This window comes from Ammospiza caudacuta, chromosome 12 (assembly GCF_027887145.1).
Source record: "Ammospiza caudacuta isolate bAmmCau1 chromosome 12, bAmmCau1.pri, whole genome shotgun sequence".
Lineage (NCBI taxonomy): Eukaryota > Metazoa > Chordata > Aves > Passeriformes > Passerellidae > Ammospiza > Ammospiza caudacuta.
Window position 1 is genome coordinate 8297801 of NC_080604.1, and position 20210 is coordinate 8318010.

At 48.9% G+C, this 20210-nt stretch overlaps 1 protein-coding gene across 1 annotated transcript in view; it reads left to right on the forward strand.

Moving 5' to 3' along the window:
- The window catches only part of DNAH1 (dynein axonemal heavy chain 1), a 68274-nt gene that overhangs the window by 36611 nt on the left and 11453 nt on the right, over positions 1-20210 (forward strand). Inside the window, exons 37-54 of the mRNA XM_058812670.1 lie at positions 21-215; positions 878-997; positions 1615-1773; positions 2468-2569; positions 3733-3873; positions 4375-4535; positions 5201-5358; positions 5488-5661; positions 6035-6073; positions 7158-7336; positions 8462-8692; positions 10036-10232; positions 10616-10751; positions 11895-12103; positions 12868-13039; positions 13424-13615; positions 14158-14268; positions 15310-15495. Coding sequence (XP_058668653.1) covers positions 21-215; positions 878-997; positions 1615-1773; positions 2468-2569; positions 3733-3873; positions 4375-4535; positions 5201-5358; positions 5488-5661; positions 6035-6073; positions 7158-7336; positions 8462-8692; positions 10036-10232; positions 10616-10751; positions 11895-12103; positions 12868-13039; positions 13424-13615; positions 14158-14268; positions 15310-15495 — 2862 coding nt within the window. The remainder of the gene's footprint in view (positions 1-20; positions 216-877; positions 998-1614; positions 1774-2467; positions 2570-3732; positions 3874-4374; positions 4536-5200; positions 5359-5487; positions 5662-6034; positions 6074-7157; positions 7337-8461; positions 8693-10035; positions 10233-10615; positions 10752-11894; positions 12104-12867; positions 13040-13423; positions 13616-14157; positions 14269-15309; positions 15496-20210) is intronic.

Sequence of the window (20210 nt, forward strand, 5' to 3'; positions counted from 1 at the left end):
TTTTCTTTTCTAATTTCTAGGGCATGACCATGATGTTTGAAGTCCAGGATTTGGCTGTTGCTTCCCCTGCCACAGTCTCCCGCTGTGGTATGGTTTACCTGGAACCCAGCATTTTGGGGCTAGACCCTTTCACTGAATGCTGGCTGAAAAATGTGCCAGAAGTCATGCAACGCTTCGCACCCCAGCTGGCATCTCTCTTCAGGAGATTCCTCCAGGTGAGCTTCTGTTCTGTTCCAGCCTTTCCATGTCATCTTGATCATCAACCAGTCCAGACATGTCAAGGCCTGGATTTAGATGACATTGTGGGAACATTTCCTACCATAATATCTATCATGGAAACTTCTCTGTGTATTTTGTGGCTTTAATACAGGTTACTCACTGATCTCTGTAGATGTGACTAAGTCTTATTGGTCATTGTAGTTGGTTTTATTTCATTTTAAAATTATCTTCTGGACAAAATCATCCCTAGTGCAGTTCACTAGCTTAGAGTGGAGTCCCTCCAGGGAGAAGGTTGTACAAACAAGTCTTGTTATTTTTACTCTGCTGATAAGCCATTATTTTAATGAAGAACCTGGAGCTACAAAGGAAGGCTCTAAAGGGAGCAAACCATTTTACAGCAGCGATAGCACAAGATGCATGTAACTGTTGCATAGAAGCAAAAGGGAGGCCCAGAGGTTTCTTGGTGTTGAGACTGAACCAAAGGGCTTGTCTTGCTTTTCTCCAGTAAAAAATGGTGGTACTTGGGATACAGTTGGAAACAGCATTCTCAGTCACAGTCTCCCTGCTAAACACAACATGATGGAGGTGAACAAGCAGGTAAAACCAAAGACAGCTGTGCTGGATGGTGACACTGAGCTGTCCCTGCCTGTCTTTCCAGGAGTCCATCGACTTTTTACGAAGCTCTGTGAAGGAGATAATTACTTCTACAGATGGTAACCTCACAATGAGTCTCCTCGTGCTCTTGGAATGTTTGTATCAGCCTTTCATTCCCATCAAGGTAGATTTTCCTACCTCTATCACTGTTCCTTGTGTCTGTAACTCTTAAGGACACTAAGTCATGGAAAGGGTTAGTCACCAGAGAACAAGATGTTGGTGCAGAAAGATCATGCTGTAGCTCATCTATGTGGCAGAAGGTAATACAGCATCCAGCAAATCACAGGTAAACCTGGAAGGATTATGCTCTGCCCACTGAAGGAATACAAGATAAGCTCTGTGCCTACCAGGCTGGAGGGTAGAGGTTCACTTTTATTTATATAGAGGGAATTGGAGAATGAGGGGAAAGCAGAGATCAGAGTTGAGCAGTGATGCACTTCAGATTGCAGGTCCTTTGAGAATTAGTATTGAAGAAGGCTGGACAATTTTCAGATTAAAAACCTAAGACTAAATTCTTTTCCCATCTCCTGTTGAGTGACGTTAGTTCAGCAAAGGGAGTCTCTCAAGTACACCAATGAAACAACAAATTTTAATCCACATAATATATTAACAAGGCCTCTGAAAAATTGGCTAGGAAAAACTAGAAGCTGAATAGAATTATGAGCAAATTAAGAGGAGTCTGGGGTTTGTGTGCCATAATTATACCTGAGAATTTTTCTTCTACTTGTCTCTGGTTCTAAGGGACTTAAAACAATTCCCCGGGAGAAGATGGCTCGTATGGGTGAGCTGATTGAGCCTTGGTTTATATTTGCCTTGATCTGGAGTGTGGGAGCTACTGGAGATTCCCAAGGTCGTGAGGCCTTTAGCTCATGGCTCAGGAAGAAGATGTCAAAGGAAAGGGTGAGTAAAGAAAAAGCAGATCTTCTCTCATTGTAGAGAAATTAGTAGCGAGGAATGGGGATCAAAGCTGAGTGCCTGGATATTGCAATGCTGAGAGGGCCCTGACAATGGAGGAATGATGAGGAGGACTCCATTGATATCAGAAGGCTAATTAATTGTTTTATTATACTATATTGTTCTATACATCTAAAACTGAATCTGCCAAGCACTCAACCCTGCACACAACTCTCACACTTCACAGAATCTTGGGACTGTCACCTGACAGTCCCGACACACACACACTCCTGGCCCTGATAGTCCAAGAAAACAAAACACCATCACTTTGGATAAACAATCTTTAATATTGCATTCTACTTTTGCACAAACACAGGCACAGCACATGATAAGAGTTGTGTTTTCTTTCTCTGAGGTTCAGAGAATGTGAATTCCAGAAATATTCTTGGGAAGAATTGTGCCTTGCTTTTCTCTGTGAAGAGAAACGTGAGGCTACTCCTGGAGGCTTTGGATGGACTTCCTGTGGGCATCTGGTATGCCACTCTCTCACTGGGACCCCTGGAGCTGGAAGTTCTGGGAGAGACCTGAGCCCCCTGGCCTGGGTAGCATCCCATTAGTAAAGCGTTCCTTGAAGTCGTGCAAATCCTCCTGTGAAGTGAGCTGAATGGCAGCCAGGTTCATCACAGCTTTATTCTCACAGATCCGCTTACTCTTCCCAGAAGAAGGACTGGTTTATGACTACAAACTGGATGATGCTGGGCTTAGCAGTACTGAAGAAGATGATGAGGATGTCCATAAAGAGGTAAAATATTTAACTTTTAATTCCAAGCTGAGTAATTTAGGAGGAGGGACCAGGAAGTGACACAGTCCTACAGGATTTGGTAGGATTTTCTCATTAAGGGCAAAGAAGAAAGGCCTATGGGAAGCAAACAGGTATGTTTAAATCAAAATTAGGCTTTTCATTGACTCAAGAAGGCAATTTCTTGCCTTCAGAGCTGTGAACCAGATCTTTCAAAGCTGAGCTGAGAGCTGGTCAGTTGAGACCTGTGTGTCTCTGTCAGTGCTCAGAAAAGTGGGGGGTGGCACAGGTGCGGCTGCTGGAGGACAGGAGGGAGCTCATATGGATAGAGCTGTCTGTGTTAGAAAGCAGTGAACAGCAGCAGAAGAGCTATGTGCAGCAGAGTCTGGAATAGCAGCAAGGCAGATAAATATTCCATCTTTTTCACAAGAGACAGCAGTGTAGGGCATGTCAGGGTCATTTTGACTGACAGTCATCAGACTCTGGACTAAAAGGAATTTAGGAAGCAAGGAAAATGCTTCCCCTTCCTAAAATGAAACAAAGAACCCTACATGACTGTAAGGTGCTTAACAGAAGGTACCAGTGTGGTCTCTTTGGGAAGGCCACATGGGGTGGTCAGGAATGCAGATTTCTCCTGTATTCTCCAGCACTGCCCTGGCAGAAGCTCTATCTCATTTGTATAGTGGCCTCTGGGAGGCTTATCTGCAGCTTCAGTCTAGCACAAGAGATCCATATCTTGTACAAGTAGAAAACCTCATGTGCCTCTGAGTGTGACATGGGTGATGGCACAGAACAGGAAGACAGGAGCCCAGATAAGCCCCCTTTGGCCCTTTACCATGGGCAGAATTCCTGTTCTTGCAGATGTCACAAGTGCTCCATCCAGCTTTGATCCCAATTCTCAGAAGGCCGGGCAGATGTGTTGCTGCTGGGGCAATGATCTCTAAGTCTTGGGCTCTGTCCCTCCCAAAAGTAATGAGTCAAACACTCCCAGCATTTCCATACAGAAAGGTAAGGGTGGCAAGGCTCAACAGAGGGGCTGGAAACCTGAATTTCTCTTCAGAATCTGAGCTATTACACAAGGAGCAGTGACAGGGAAAATAGCAGAAATAGTTTTCCTTTTCGTAGAAGGGATAGATGCCCCCTCTAAGCAGACTCCAATCTTGCAGGTACACTGGGAGGTGTGGCTGGATGCTACAGCAACGTTCACCATGGTTCCAGACACCAACTTCTGTGACATTATTGTGCCCACGATGAACACAGTTCGAATGGCCTATCTGCTGGAGCTGCTGCTCACCAACTATAAGCCAGTACGTGCCCAGCCTTGTTTTTGAATTTTTGATTCAACCTCTTCTTCTCCCAGTGCAGTCAGAACTTAACAGCTGCCTAATACTTTGAGATTATATCCCACTTCCATGGATTTGTATTTCTCTGCACCAAATCTGTTCTTAAGCACTAAGAGTTATCCATTCAGTCCCCAGGCACCCTGGCAGCACCCCAAAGGGATATCAACACACAGTTGTTCAACCAAAATGCAGCAATTGCTAGATAGCCCATGACCATCCCTCTTTACCTGTTTCCTACAGTTCCATTTTGTACTTCTCTGGTTGGATTCCATCCACACCAAGAGATTTTGGTGTTGGGCAGCTGACCTTACTGAAGAAGCAAGTCCAAGACACCCTCTCCCAACCTTCAAATGCCTAAAAGAGCAGTAACCTCTTTTCTGGCTGCATTTCCTCCAGCCAGTGTCAGAGTTCTGGAAAATAGGCTGCCTGCCTATGATCATGCTGCATTGCTGATTGTGCTTCTAGGTTCTTTGCATTGGTCCCACTGGCACAGGGAAGACTCTCACAATTGCTGACAAGCTCTTGAAGAACTTGCCTAACAAATACATCGCCCACTTCCTGATGTTTTCAGCACGCACCTCTTCTAACCAAACCCAGGATCTCATCGACAGCAAACTGGATAAGAGGCAAGATTCCTTTCTCTGTGTGCAAAGGCAGTATCCCTGAGCTCAGTGTTTCTATCACCTTGACTATATAGTTTCACCCCAAGACCTGAAGAGGCCCTGAGCACGGATAGCTGTGGATAACATGTAGGACACACAGCACATCTGAGCTGGGATTGTGAGCACCAATAATAGTTTGTTATAATGGCAAGGAAGTGAGAAGGATTAGTGAGGGTCGGTAAAAGTTGCTCCAATTCTAGTTATTCCAGAAATACTACATTTCACAGCACAGGTGTTTGCAAACCCTGGTGTGGGATCTTTACAGAAAGTGATGAAGGGAGAAAATGCGGCTGCCCACCCACAATCCCACTCCCCACAGTAAACAGCTTCCATTTCACCTCTCTGGTCAGCCACTGGTTTGAAGTTTCCAACAAATTCATGGGCTCAAGCTTTCCTTTTATTTGCACTCATTTACTCCTTGGCATTGAGCATAAGTAGACAAAATTTCACTTGGAGAGAAGCCAGTGCTCCAGATCTTTTTGGTGCAAAGGCCCTTACAAAGGAGTGTATCAAGTGTAAAAAATAGCTAAAACTGTTGACTCAGAAAGCATCCAGAGAAAAAAAATCATCCATTTGAATCGAGTTAGAAGTACCTTTCCTGTGTCCTGACACGGGTTCTGTCCTTGCAGGCGGAAGGGAGTGTATGGTCCTCCAGTTGGTCGGTATTTCATATTTTTTATTGATGATTTGAACATGCCCATGCTGGAGCAGTTTGGAGCCCAGCCTCCCATCGAGCTGCTGCGGCAGTGGATGGACCACCACGGCTGGTACGACCGCAAACAGATCGGTACGAGCCACATCCCTGGCCAGAGCTCTTGGCAAGAGCTGGCCTGTTAGATAGGTGTACCTGCCCTGGAGATCTGTGGTGAGGGATTTTAGCTACAACAAAATCATTCCTGATTTTGCACTCTCAAAGGTACTTTTAAGAAGCTGGTAGATATTAATTTCGTCTGTGCCATGGGACCTCCTGGAGGGGGGAGAAATCCTGTCACTCCACGCCTCACTCGCCATTTCAACTACCTCTCCTTCACTGAGATGGATGAAGGCAGCAAGAGGAAGATCTTCTCCACCATTCTTGGCAGCTGGATGGGTAAGTCCTGCAGAAAACTGCCACCTTCTCCTCATGTTGAAAGTCACCTTGATGGCAATGGAGTTTGGAAGGGGAGCAATTAATATTGATGATCTGATCAAAGTGTTGAAAGCTGGAACTTGCAGTAGTCACTCAAAGATGCTTTAGGGAAAGTGTTTTATGAGGCTTAGCAAACAGAGAGTTCATACCCTATTTAGTCTCAGGGCCAAACTCTGCTGGTGCAAATCAGCAAACTTCAGCTTTGCCTTTCACAGTTTCATTATGTTATCCTATAGCCTGGGCCTTTCAAAGAGGATTTTGTTTGTGATGGGTGATGCAGATATTCTTAACCTCAGCAGGTAAAGCTGGAACTAATTTTTTTGTCTTTTTTTAGATGGACTCCTAGGAGAAAAAAGTTACAGAAATCCAGTGCGTAAGTAAGAGCAGAAAGAGGAGGGGGACTGTAAACAGAACGAGCTGGTGAGCACAGCATGGCACAGCTTACCTGTGCATTCAGCAGACAGACACTTGTCCAGACAACAGCCTTCTGTGGAAGCAGAGCCTTCTGTTACTCTCCATCTGCTGCAGCCTGTGGACAGCTGAGCAGAGTGGATCTGAGCATGGTGCTACAGCCACCATGAAAAAAGGGTTCATTTGGAGTGAAATGAGTCCTCTTATACTTGACAGGGTGGGAATTGAGGATCATCTTTGCAAATATGCCCTCATCTGCAAATCTGCCAGTAGAAAGGAGTGAGAATAGTCAGCTATGGGAGAAGCAAAGCAGAGCTCTCTGAGTGCTTGCAATATGCAGAAGCATCAGTACCTGACTGTGATCTCAGGGGCACACTGAAACACCTAGCTGTGATTTAGAAAGAAATTAAAGGATTTTTGAAAACATGCAAAAAAGTGCAAAATGCTGGGGTGTCACAGGGTTCTACTTCTCCAGGAGTATTTGTAAAAAACTTCATTGGGAGAAAAAAATGATTATGCTCTAAAACTGGCAGCTGTGTTTAAATCTTGCCAGACTATTGCATAAGAAATTATTCCTCAGTGGCTTTGCATTTGCTGAGCATAATGAATTGCAGGGGGTGTAGCTAAGAGGGCACTCACACCTTCTAGCTTAAAAGTAGCTGAGATTTCACTGCAGGAGTGCAAGGAAGGAGAAGGAAAACCTGTCTGGAATATTTCAGGTAGGTATCAATTACCTGTCTGGCAGTGCCTCCTCTGTTCCTGGGGGGCATGAATTCTTCACACCACAGAATGGCTGTAAAGCATTCTTCCACCCCCAAATCTGGTTCACATTAGTTGATAAACCCATTAGCAGCTGTGCACTGCAGTGGAGCAGGTGCTTGGACAGGTCCCTCACTGTCTCTGAGAAAAAAGCAGAAAAAAGTGTGTTCCTGCCCAAGTGCTAGCCAGCACTTCTGCCCCTTAGTGCCACCTTCCTGCACCACAAAGACCTTCTCAGCCCAGAGTTACCATCTTGACATCCTCTCTGACTACTTCTGTCTCTGCAGCGGGAGCAGATGCAGTGAAGGACTTGAACGAGCCCTTAGTCGATGCCACGATCTCCGTGTATACGATCATCACATCCCAGCTGCTGCCCACACCAGCAAAGTCACATTACACCTTCAACCTGAGAGACCTCTCTAAGGTGTTCCAGGGCATGCTCATGGCTGAGCCTGGCAAGGTTGAGGTGAGTCTTCCCATCAGCACAGCCCTGCCACCCAGGGCAAGACCAGAAATCACAGAATCACAGGGTTGGAAGAGACCTTTAAAGGTCATCAAGTCCAACCCATGCCCCAACACCTCAATTAAACCATGGCACTCAGTTCCACATCCAATGTTTTTTTAAACACATCCAGGGATTGGGACTCTACCACCTCCCTGGGCAAACCATTCCAGCACTTTATCACTCCTTCTGTAAAAAACTTTTTCCTAATATCCAACCTATATTTCTCTTGGCACAGCTTAAGACTGTGTCCTCTGGTTCTGTCAGTGCTGCCTGGAGAAAGAGACCAACCCCACCTGAGCACAGCCACCTTTCAGGGAGTTGTAGAGAGTGATGAGGTCACCCCTGAGTCTCCTTTTCTCCAGGCTGAGCACCCCCAGCCCCCTCAGTGGTTCCTCACAGGGTTTGTGTTCCCAGCCCCTCTCCAGCCTCGTTGCCTCCTCTGGATGAGCTCAAGTGTCTCAACATCCCAATCTGAGGGGCCAGGGCTGGACACAGCGTTCAAGGCTTAGCATCAGCAGTGCCGAGCACAGGGGCAGAATGACCTCCCTGCTCCTGCTGGCCACACCATTCCTGATCCAGGCCAGGGGCCATTGGTCTTCTTGACCACCAGGGCACTCTGCTGGCTCATGTTCAGTCAGCTGTTGACCAGTACCCCCATGTCATTTTCTGCTGGGCACTGTCCAGCCATACCATCCCCAGCCTATAATGTTGCAGGGGGTTACTGTGGCTAAATAAAAGCATCTTCCAAAAAACATACAATAAAACTGTACAAATTAATTCAAATTGGTGAAAGATAAGAACAAAGAACATAAAATTTAAATCTCTCAAAGAAAGCCCGACATATGGACAAATAGAGGGATATAAACTGATGCTGTAATGAGCTCTCTGCAAAGCAGCTGTTTTGACAAGAGTTGTTTTTGAGAGGGAAAGCAGCTTCCTCCGCCCAGTTCTTTCTCCGCTCCAGTTGCCTTGTAATGGGAGTGGAGCTGGCCACATGCTGGGCAGGAACCAGCTTTGCTGACAGCAATGCTCATAACACTTCTCTGCTTCTCTCATGGGGGCTGTTTTGCTGGGATTTCCTACCAGAACAAAGAGCACCTGCTGAGACTGTGGTACCACGAGAGCTGCCGGGTCTTCCGTGACCGCTTGGTCAGCGACGAGGACCGGAGCTGGTTTGACAACCTAATGACAGAGAAGATGGTGGAGTTTGGCACCACTTTTGAGGAGGTCATTCCCACCCAGCCAGTTCTGTTTGGAGACTTCATGGAGCCAGGTTCCAATGTCAAACTGTACCAAGCAATCGAGAGCCAGGATAAGGTAAGGACCCTGGGAATCACGTTGGGAACTACATTCACATCTTCCCAGTCTTCTACAAACAAAGGAAAACAGTAATAGTAACAATAGTGGTGCTTTAATTAGAGGTATCTGAAACTACAAACCATCCTAGGGGTCTCCTGTGGAATCCTACCACATATATGAATAGTGGCTGAATTAGTTATGATGGGCAGTTGAGGTGGAACAAGCTGTCTCTGCATTGCAATCCTGGAGGCAGCCTGCTATGCCAAATTTCCCAAATGAGTCACACTTGGGACTGAAAAGTGAAATTTGCTGGAAAGAAATGGCACATTACCCCCAAACAATACTACTTTCACCATTAAAGACTTCACAATTGACCTTTACAAGTAATTAATGTTACTGCCAGATTCCCTGTTGGAGAAGATACTGGGAGTACTTGGATAGTGGTAATTAAGCAAAGGCAATGAGTGGTGCGTTTTGCACTCATTATCAGAAACAGATGATTATTCTGTTGTCTCTCCTCTTGTGATAGCTGTGTGACAAGGGCTGGTAATTAACTGAGCTTTCCAACCCCTTTTGCAAAGTAGGTAGGTCTGGCCCCCACTGAGGTGAGCACAGCTGGGACAGCCAGACATAGAGACAGCTGCACAGTCCCCACTGATGCACACGGGACTTTGGCATCTAGGCAGGGATCTCAGCACTGTATAAATTCCAGCTGGTGTTACTTTCCCAGCTTCACAGGGAGATTGCTGAGGGGGTAGGATCCAATCCCAGATGTCTTCATGCTTCATCTCCTTCTCTGGCCTGAGGGTGCTGTTGAGGGGACCCTGGGAAGGGCAAGAGAAACTGCTCCTGCAGCTATTCCATGTGATGGCTGGACTGGGAGAGGATTGTGCTCCTCTACTCATCTACAGCCTGTGTTGTTTTCTTCCCCAGCACCTGTACTTTCCAGCCAGAATCCTAACTACAGAATTCAGCAGGAGGCAGTGGTCAGCTATAGAGCAAGGAAACTAACCCAGAGGGAGGCCCTGGAGCAGTATGGATCAGGCAGCCATAAGCTCTTTTATTTTGAACTACACCCTGCTGTTTCTCGAGGCAAACAGCACAGTTGGGAACAGCACACTGTAGTCACTTGCCTGAGTTAGTTTAAGGTCACCATTGAGCAGCTGCTGCCACCACTACTAACTAAATTCAGCACATCCAATGGCAGTTCCTTAGGAGCCCAGAGAAGAGCTGCTCCCAGACTCTGTTAAGCCCCAGGCTCTGCCCTCCCCTACTCCTGGCTGTGCCAGCAGACAGTAACCCCCCCAAACACACACAATTGCTTTTATCTGATAGCCACAACTGAGTGTTTCTGCCCACAGCTGAAGGTGGTCATTGAGGACTACCTGGAGGAGTACAATCAGAGCCACAACCCAGAGCTGAAGCTGGTGCTGTTCATGGATGCCATTCAGCACGTCTGCCGCATCAGCCGTATCCTGCGGCAGGCTCCGGGGAATGCCCTGCTCCTGGGGGTTGGGGGGAGTGGGAGACAGTCTCTCACCAGACTGGCATCTCACATGTAAGTAATGCACTCCCACCTATGCATGGAATGGGGAGCAGCTCCATTGGGGTTGCCTTCAGAGAATCTCTTTTTCTGCCCTTCCCATGCCAGTTACATGTTTTTCTGGCTGCTGACTCCTCAAATGAGTCAAGAGCTAGGACTCAGTTAACGTGCATGTCTGCACTGGGTTTTTGGCTAGCTCAGGTATCTCTGCCTTGTGTAAAACATGCTCCTGGGTTGGTGGCTGTCCTTGGTGCACAAGGACAAGCGTGTGCTCAGGACTCACTGTAGGAGAACAACTTGCTTGAGTCCTTTCACCCTGAGTCCACAAGACATACTGGGAATTGACAGAAGAGAATGTTTTAATTTGATGTAACTCCACAGGCTTCTCTTTCCATTAGGGCAGAAAATGAATGTTTCCAAATTGAACTGTCTAAAAATTATGGCATGACCGAATGGCGAGATGATGTGAGGAAGATTTTGATGAAGGCAGGCCTTGAAAGTCTACCCAAGACCTTCCTCTTTGTAGACACACAGGTACAGACTATTAGCATGGTGGATTCCATCTCAAAAGGAATCAGAACACACATCTCTAAGCTCAATAAATTCCCCTACGTGGTATTAAGGAACTTGAAAAAAATGGACACAACTTGTATTTCTTCAGTAGCCCATATTCATCAGCTTATAAAATAGCCCCAGGGAAACTAGAGGTGGTGCATTTATTGCTAGAGGGTCTGTAGAGCTGTGTGTGAGTGGGTGGAGTCTTCTCTTGCTCAAGGAAGCTTCCTTCAGCTCCATCCAATGGTTTAGTAGGCACATAGATTTCAGCTGTCTGAAACTAAGCACGACTGGCCACTGATGTTAGAAGTCCTAAGTTAAATGATTCTTTCCCTTTTCAAAAAGAGAGTAGATTTAGAACCTTACGCCTGCTGGTTCCACAGGATAATGCTGGCTGTAAACTGTAACTTGCTAATGAGTAGGCCAATTTCCACTTCTGGAATCACAGTTATGTTCCCCATAGGCTTTTTTACTGCCTTCATTATCATAGGAACCATTCCCTTGTGGCAGAGCCCTAAGCAGTGAGATGAGCATCAGTCAAATGCTACTTGTTCTTGCAGCCTTTTCCCTGCAGTGAGAAGCATATGTGGGAGCAAAGGGGCCCAGGAGGATGCATTTAGTCAAGGAAATGGATGCTGTGTATTTCTGATGTAGCAAAGGTGGAGAGGTGAATGTAGCACTGGAGGGAGATCGTCCCACAGCCTGTGACACATCCCTACAATTACTCTGTCTCCCACATTGATAAGCTTTATTCTAATAATTAAGTGCTCTGTGCTGGAGGAATGAAGACCTGGAGCAAGCAAGGTGTCTGGGGTCTGGCTGCAGAGGCAGGGAAAAAGAGCCTGAGCTCAGTTTGTCTGTAAGGAGACAGGGAATGGGCAGAATGATGGTTTTTCTCAAACACAGCCTCCCACCCCTGATATGGCTGAAATATGGCTGTTTAATTGGAAGTGCTGGACAAGAATCAGTGTGCCTTTCTGAAGCCAAGTCATCACAAAAATTGTTTCTTATAACTGAGGCTGAGAGCTGTATTTATGCAAAAATTATCTTCATGGCATGTGAGACATGAGTGTCTTCTGACTTAAGAAACTGCCTTTTTTTTTTCTTTTACCATCTACTTAGATTAAAAATGAATCCTTCCTGGAAGACATCAACAACTTGCTCAACTCTGGTGACATTCCCAATATTTATAGTCCTGAGGAAGAAGACCAGATCATGACAGCTATGAAGCCCATTGTTCGAGACCTGGGCCAGCAGCCCACCAAAGCCAATTTGATGGCTGCATACGTAGCACGGGTCCGCAGCAATATCCACCTGGTCCTGTGCATGAGGTACACTTCAGCCTAACCTCCATGCTTTGAATGCTAATTATTCCCTCTTTATCCTTTGCCTTTTATCACTGTGTAATGGGATCTTTATTTCCAAGCCCCAGCCTTTGGAGAAGGAGGAAGAATAGGAATATGGTTTGCATAACACCTTCCCCTAGGACTAGAATTTATTTTATTTTTTTTACACTTTGCTGGTCCAAGATGAAATTTGAATTTTTCAAGAGTATGATTATGTTTGATTCAGGTGAAACACAAGGTGTCTCCTCCTCTCTGCACCATTGAATTTGGGGCTCAGTTGCCCCATGTTTACTCATTAATCCAATGCATAGTCCATAATCAGCTTGCTCCCCTGCCAGAGGGATACCAGAAGGTACAGGGCATTCTCAGTGCAAGAACAAGTAGAAAAATCAGGGCCATGGTTATGGTTTGGTGATGTGATCTTTGCACACACCTGCTTGAAATAAACTTCAGAACACATTTATTTTTTTATCCCTTAGGTTTGTCCTTAGAGAGGCACCCATAAAACATCACCCTATTACGATTGTAATACTTCCAGAATATCCCGAGCCAAGGAATGAGCTCAGACATGCACCTTTGGGCACACAGCTCACTGCCTGAACTGTCATTCCCCTTTTCCCTCCTTCCCTGGGTGTATTCCTGTCCCTCTTGCTCCACAAAGTATCAGGGTGGTTCTGTGGAAGGAAAGATCTTTTGTCCTGTATGCAGAGCTAGCTGTAACACATCTTCTCTGCACGCCTTGCCCTCAGCCCCATCGGAGAAGTGTTCCGTGCACGCTTGAGGCAGTTCCCCTCCCTGGTGAACTGCTGCACCATTGACTGGTTCAATGAGTGGCCTGCTGAAGCCCTGCAGAGCGTGGCCTCCTCCTTCCTGAACGAGCTCCCACTGCTTGGCAGCGGCAATGAGGATACCACCGGGATGGTACGTGCCACATGTGAGAATACTCTGCTCCCACGAGTTCAGTGTGCTGTGTCTCTGCATGCACCAAGGCAATGGGTGCAGGGCTCACCTTCAGAATAGTCCTACCCTGCAGCAGAAATGTTCCATGGCAGGATCATTCAAATGCAGAGCTGCATAGCTTTTGTATGTTTTGAAACAGGTTTGGCCATTTGTCAGCCCTCTGTGGCACTAAAGCCCCACCACACACATGAGCTCTGCTCTGACTGTATGGTTTGGTTCTTCATAAGCCCCTTTTGTGCTCTCTGGGCATCACATAGATTTGCCTTTCATATGTTCAGTACTGAATGTTTCTTTCCTTTGTTTCCTTTCCTTTCCTTTCCTTGTTTCTTTCCTTTCTCCTTGTAGATTCAAGTATGTGTAGCAATCCACCAGAGTGTGGCAAAGAAGTGCCAGTTGTTCTTAGCAGAATTGGGCAGACACAATTATATCACTCCCAAAAGCTACCTGGAGTTCCTCAGCATCTTCAGTTCCCTCATTGGAAAGAAGCAACAGGAACTGAAGACAGCCAAGAACAGGATGCAAAGTGGCCTAGACAAGGTTTGTCCTTCATACCCAGGAAGGTTTTGGGGCCACCCCTTACACCCTCTGAGCAGTGTATTTACCACTGCAGAGATGCAGTAAGATGTCCCACATATGTCCTGTGTAACAGGAAAAAACTCAGGCTAAAGCAAGGGGGAACTATGCCTTCTGCCAGGGCCAGGCTTTCTGAAGGTCTGAGTCTGTAACAGCTCTAAACAATAGTGATCCCCAGTCTTTGGGGACCACAGACCTCTGTGTAGCTCAGCTCTCAGTATGTTCCTTATTAACCTTGTAATTGAAAGCCCTCTAACAGAAACATTGTTCTGCTGCTTCATTGCCACAAGCTTTATGAAGTAATGCCTAACATGTGCAGGCAGCATCAGGCACTGCTGGTTGTAAGCACACCAGTGTCAGATTGTTGCTTAAGCAGGAGCCAGGGCAAGACCTGTGCTTTGCACAGCCCAACATATGGCAGGGAGCACCCTCCAGAGCAGCACAGCCCTTTCCTAGGGCTTTCCATGGCTGCTGCCCCTGCTCTGAGCTCTGCTTTGCTCCCACAGCTCCTGCGAACAGCAGAGGATGTAGCCAAGATGCAGGAGGAGCTGGAGTCCTCCCGCCCTCTCCTGGCTCAGGCAGCCAAGGACACCGAGGCAACCATCGAACAGATAAAGGTACTGCTGCAGGCAGCCTGCGCTGACTCTGCTCAGACTGGACACAGGCTGGAGGGGCCTGACAGGGATTGTGCAAAATCCTGCTTGTCCAGAGGTAAAAACGCCTCAGACTGGCACGGCAGATATTTGTGCAGAGCTGCAGTGCCAGCACAAACTGCCTCCTGCTGGAGTCCTGCTCTGCTGCTGGTGAGCACCAGTTGTTGCAGAAGCAATGGCTCCTGTGCTCCTGTCTGAAAGCACCACCCAGGGTCAGCCTAGACCCTTGCAAGCACAGTCTAGCAACACTAACACAATCCTGAGGGGGCCTGAGCAGCTCTAAGCAAGACTTATTGTTGAACAGGATCATTCCTCCACATCCCATCCCCAGGGAGCTGATCCAGCTGCAGCGTGTCCCTCAGACCTCAAGGACCATCACACAGCCACTCATGCCACTTCAGAAGAGGGAACTGTTCTGTGTTGTTGTCACTGCCTTCTCTCCTTGTGTTCCTCCTGCCTGTCTCCTGCTGTGGGGTGGCCACACTGGGACAGGAAACAGGGACACTAACATAACACAGCTCTGCATGCAGAGTGGAAAGACTCTGCAATCACCTCAATTCCCTTCTTCCACACAGCAGATAAGGATTTGGCTGTATTCCACAATTCCTTTATGCCTCTTGGTAGAGTTTTAACCCTTGGGGTATGCAGAAGTGGTAGTTTTAGAAACAAATCCCTAAGCATCTCTTCCTATTCCTCCATCTCCCTACAAATTTGCAACCCTATGCATCCTCTACTTGTGCCAATAGGAAAATGGGCAGAGCAGCTAATTCCTGCAAGACTAACATCACTTCAGGCACAGCCAGAGCTGGAGCTCGTGGATGGTTTATACAAGCTGACAAAAACCTTCTCCCAGTATGATGCAGGAAGGGCATCCCCTGCAGCAGTTAGGTTCCTGAGGTCTGCTGGAAGAAGACACACAAGCTGCCAGGACAGCTGTGATCCTTTCCTAGCAGTGCCAAGCCAAGCTCTGCCTCCAGCATGCTCCTGAGGCTGTCTCTGTTGCAGGTGGACACAGCTGTGGCTGAAAAGACAAGAATTGCTGTGCAGGCTGAGGAGGCAAAGGCCAATGAGAAAGCTCAGAAAGCCCAAGCCATTGCAGATGATGCTCAGAAGGACTTGGCTGAAGCCCTCCCAGCCCTGGATGCTGCTCTTGCCAGCCTGAAGAACCTCAACAGAAATGATGTTACAGAGGTAACTGTATCAAGGGAGAGGGTGGCAGAGCCGGGTCTGGTCAATGACAGCATCTCCTTTGCAGTAATTCCCTTTCAATAGGCTTGCAACATCCCCAGCCTTTTCCTCCATCCATCCATCCCCCTGGGCTCACCCTGGGCAGCTGCCCATGCAGCTCCTCACCTTCACTCCTTCAGATGCAGAGAAGGGCAGAAAGGCAGCGAGTGGCCCCTGTGTGTTTCTAGCATGTCCTGGAGAGGCTGTGGAGGAGAGCTCACCCCACATGCCTGTCCACAAGGGTAGGTGCCACCAAGCAACCCCAAGTACTGGCTGTGCAACACAGGGACAGAGAGCTGGCAGCACCCTGAACCTGCAGGTTCTTTGAAAAGGGATCCACCACAGGCAAAGAAGAGGGAGCAGGCTGAATTCAGGGAATACTGGCTTGAAATAGGCTAGTGAGAGAAGGAAGGGTGATTCTGAACCTGCAAGCATCACAGCCAAGACAGCACACTCAGTAAGTACAGATTTCACCACACAGGTACAGGCTTATTGCTCTGCAGTTGAGAGTAACAGACCTTTTTATTCTCCCAAAAACACACAAAACCCCTTTCCTCAGAAAGTAGGGAAAGACACAGACAATGTTGGTCCACTTGCCCCCAGCACCCATCCTCTTGTAGAGCTGGCACAAGAAGTGTCTTGTCTATCCAAAGCTTCCAATGCCATAAGATGCATCACTTTCTTACAGGTCATCTAAACCAGCCCCCAGAAACTCTGTATTTAAGGATTAAGCTCCTAGTTTCTTTTAAATCCAGCTGCCAGGTCATGACACCAGAGCAGAGACCACAAGAGTTCTCTCCCAGTCCAGAATTAAGGACCCAGCCCAGCCAAAAGAGGACACCACTACTGTGGCAGGGAGCAAGGATCCCTTGGACGTACTCCTTTCCACAGGGCAGCTCCCTCGGGGGTCCCTTGGAGGAGGCTGATGCCTGCTTCTCCCCCTCCTCCACCTCCTGCCTCAGCCTGTCCCCATTGCAGTAAAAATGCACATAAAGGCTGTGCTCTGCCTGCAGCATGGGGCTCTCCAGAGACCTGCGCTTCACCCCCAAGTCGCTCAGGAGGTCTGCCAGCTTTTGGTAGAGGTCATCCTCCACGATGATCAACTGCTCCATCAGCTCAGAGATCTCCTGAGGGACAGAGCCCAAACTCATGTGAATATGGAGAAATAAGGGGATTTTCCTAATACCTGTGGAACAGCTCAGCCCCCCAGAAACAAACTACCCACCCAGCTCTGGCCTCCACACCCTCTCAGTCTAAGGGGCAGAGGTGGCTTACTGGGACACCTTGGCTAAGGCACCCCAATCTCAAAACTGAACAGCACATGCGAGACACAGTGAGAATCACCTTTACCCCATAGCCATGCGCTGCCTCACTGGATGTTTCTGGGACAAGACAAGGATCACGCCCAGCTCCCCTCCCTCTGTGGCTGAGAGGCAGCCAGGTGTCCCCCCTGCACCCAGGGAGGATGGCAGGGGGTCCCCAGTGTTGGCCCTGCCACCCAGCAGGGCCCAGGGGAGGGGCAGTGCTGCCTTACCAGCGAGGAGAGCTGCAGCTGGTTGGAGCTGCTGTACAGCTGGTGGTAGAGCACTTCCATGGAGGACTCCAGGGCAGACACCTGGGGCAGAGGAGCTTCCAGCTGGGCTTCCAGTGCCCTCTTGTCCTGAACCAGCTGGGAGCATTTGGCTGCCAAGGCCGCATAGCTGCGGAAGAGCTGCTGCTTCTTCTGATCCTTCCCCATCAGCATGTCCCAGAGCCTGTGAGAGGGGACAGCCAGCCAGAGCTGTGAGTGCAGCACCAGTACTGGGCAAGAACAGGGCTCTGAGGTTGCTGTGCACTGTAAGGCTGGGATGCAAGCTGATGTGTTTCAACAATGAGAAGACACCCTCTCCTGGTGAGCATCCCATGTTGTGGAGCTCTGGGAAGAGCTCCATAAAGGAGCAGGCTGGCTCAAGAGCCAGTGTGTGATTTCTTTTTGGCAGACACCAGCGCCGGCTGCTCCAAAACTGTGTGGGGAAGACTGAGAAGACCCAGTCAATGCAGGACACCTAGTCAGAGGAAGGTTTTGCTCTAAGCAGCCTGTGGTTTCTTGTGGCCCAGTACCCCTTCTCCATGGCTGAGAACTTGCCTCTACACTCTCTACCTTAATAATCTAGAAAAAACTTCTGTTCTCTGTACTCATCCCATTTTCCAAGCCCATACTTTGCTTCATCAGTCCAAGCCAGCCAGAAAGAAGCAGATCTGGGGAATTTCACACCACCATGGAGTCACAGTGGCTCTGCACTGGCAGAAGAGCACTGCTAGTCTGTCTGGTAGCTTGGGTCTGCTGCCTGTCTCGGCCATTCCTGTACCACTGTCCCCACACTCAGTTTGTTCTTCAAGCTCAGACCTCCCAGGCCCTTACCGTACAGCAGTGAGGTCTTAGGGGTCTATCCATTTGTGTGGATGAGCCTTCTGGGAGGGCTCGGCACCTCTGAAGTAGATCTGCTCCTTCAGCAGCCTGGTCTGGGATTCCCTCATGACAGTTTTGGTCTTCTCCAGCCAAGCAGCCTTGTGCTCCAGCTCCTTTCTCTCCCGTTTCAGCTGCAGCTCCAGCAGCTCCAGGCAGCTCTGCTGGCTCAACAGCCACGCAGCTGCCTCCTGCTGCCTCGTGGCAGTGTCCTGGAGCCGTGCCACTCGCAGGCTGAGGTGCCTGTGCAGGATGGGCAGGTGGAGGCAGCGTGCCTCTGCCCGCAGCAGGGCGGGCAGCCGCTGTGCCAGCGCGTGCGCGATGTCGGAGCGCAGGGCGCGGAGCTGCCGGGGCAGCGCGGCAGCCTGGCTCTGCAGCTCAGCCTGCACGGCCTGCCGGGCAGGGGACACAAACACACAGCCCGGTGACACGGCGCTGCCTGCCCCTGCCACCCCTCCAGCCTGTCAGCTGGGCTCCACTGGTCAGGCAGACCCTGCCGCAGGGGATGGGGGAGGAGCGGGGGCACTGGCCTACCTGGTTATCCTCCAGAGCTTCCAGAGTCCTCTGGGCCCACTCCAGCTCAGCACGGGCACCTTCCACTTTTGCTGCTGTGACTATAACCTCCCTCCGGGCACAGGTATGAGCTGTCTCTATTTGGCTCAGTTCCTTCCAGAAGCTGTCTTGGTCCTCCAGCAGCTCATCTTGAGCTATTTCTATTTGGCTCAGTTCCTTCCAGAAGCTGTCTTGGTCCTCCAGCAGCTCATCTTCATCAGTCCCAAGAGTTTTTGACGTTCATGTTTTCTTGGTGTCACTTATCTCTGTGACATCCTGGCTGCCATCTCTCTCCTCACTCTCCATGCTCAACATGTCTCTCTCATTCCCTCCCTCCACTAGGAGCTCTGACTTTGAGCCTTGGACCAATTTTCCCCAGCTTGCTGGTTCTCCCCCACACAGTGTTTTTGGGCATTCTTGATAAGGAGCTCCTCTTCTTTCTTCTGGTATTTCACAGTATGAGTCCATTTGTGTCTCAGACTCCAGAGCTTCCTTCAGGGTGCTCTCTCCCTGTGCACTTGCTTCCCAAACATCTGGAGACTGAACACACTGTGGGTAGGACCTGCTGGATGAAGCTCTCAAATGCATCAGTGGCCTGTTGTTCTTGCTCCAGGTAAGGAGCAAGATCCATCTGGCACAGCAGTGTTGGCAGCTGGTCCATCCCCATGCTCTCGGGACACTGTGACGCCTGCTTTGCAGCCTTGCTGACCTGGCTCAAGACAGCTTTGGTTTTGAAGATCTTTGCTTTCAAGTCCATATGAGCCACCTTCAACTCCTGCTTCACCACTTTCTTCTCCTCCTCCAAATACTTCTGCTCCTGCTGCAGCTTGTTTGTCCAAGCCAACAGCTTCCTGTACCTCCAGAGCTGGAGGTCATGGTAGTGCTTCAGCTCCTGAAGCTCCTACTGCAGGGCCTCTTGAGAGGGCCCCTCATCCACTATGGAGCTCAGGAGCTGCAGGACCTGGCAGAACATCTGCAGGGCCTCCTCCAAGGCATCCTTCCAGGATGGGTTTGCCTGCAGCCAGCCGGGCCTCATAGGCCTCCACCTCAGCTGGGCTCAGCACGTTCTCCTCACCCACTGTGCTGCAGAACCACTCGAGGAACTGCTTTGTCTCAGGGCAGTCAAAGAGCCACTCAAAGTCCTTCTCACAGAGGGTATCTGCATGGGGGTAGATCTGCCTCAGCTTTGCCATAAAGTCTGCTGCTCTGTTGACAGTGTCCAGTGGGAAGGCCTGAGAATACCTCCAGCTGAACATGGCAAGGATGGTCAGCACTAGGAGAAAAAGCAGAAGTCATCCTCAGAGGTCCTGACAGCCACAGTCATCCCAAGGCTGCTGCAGCAGCACTGCTAGGTGCCTGATTGAGGGGAGACTCAAGCAGTCCCTCCACAAGTGCTGAAGACCAGCTCATGGCTGTGGTGGGGTACAAGAATAACGAGAGCCCACAGAACAAGGGAGAAAGCCTGCCTGTGTCCCATTTCCGTAGAGCCTTCTCCCTAGGACCATACAGATTTATCTCCTTTGCCAATAAATATTCAGCCCATAGCGACACACCTATTAGAGTAGCAGAGCAGGCTTTTTCAGCCTGTTTGGTTTGTTCCATGCCCTTTCTGATAACCAGCTTTCCTTTCAAATGCCTCTGTCCTTCCTGCCTGTGTATTGCATCCCTGAAGTGTCCTGCC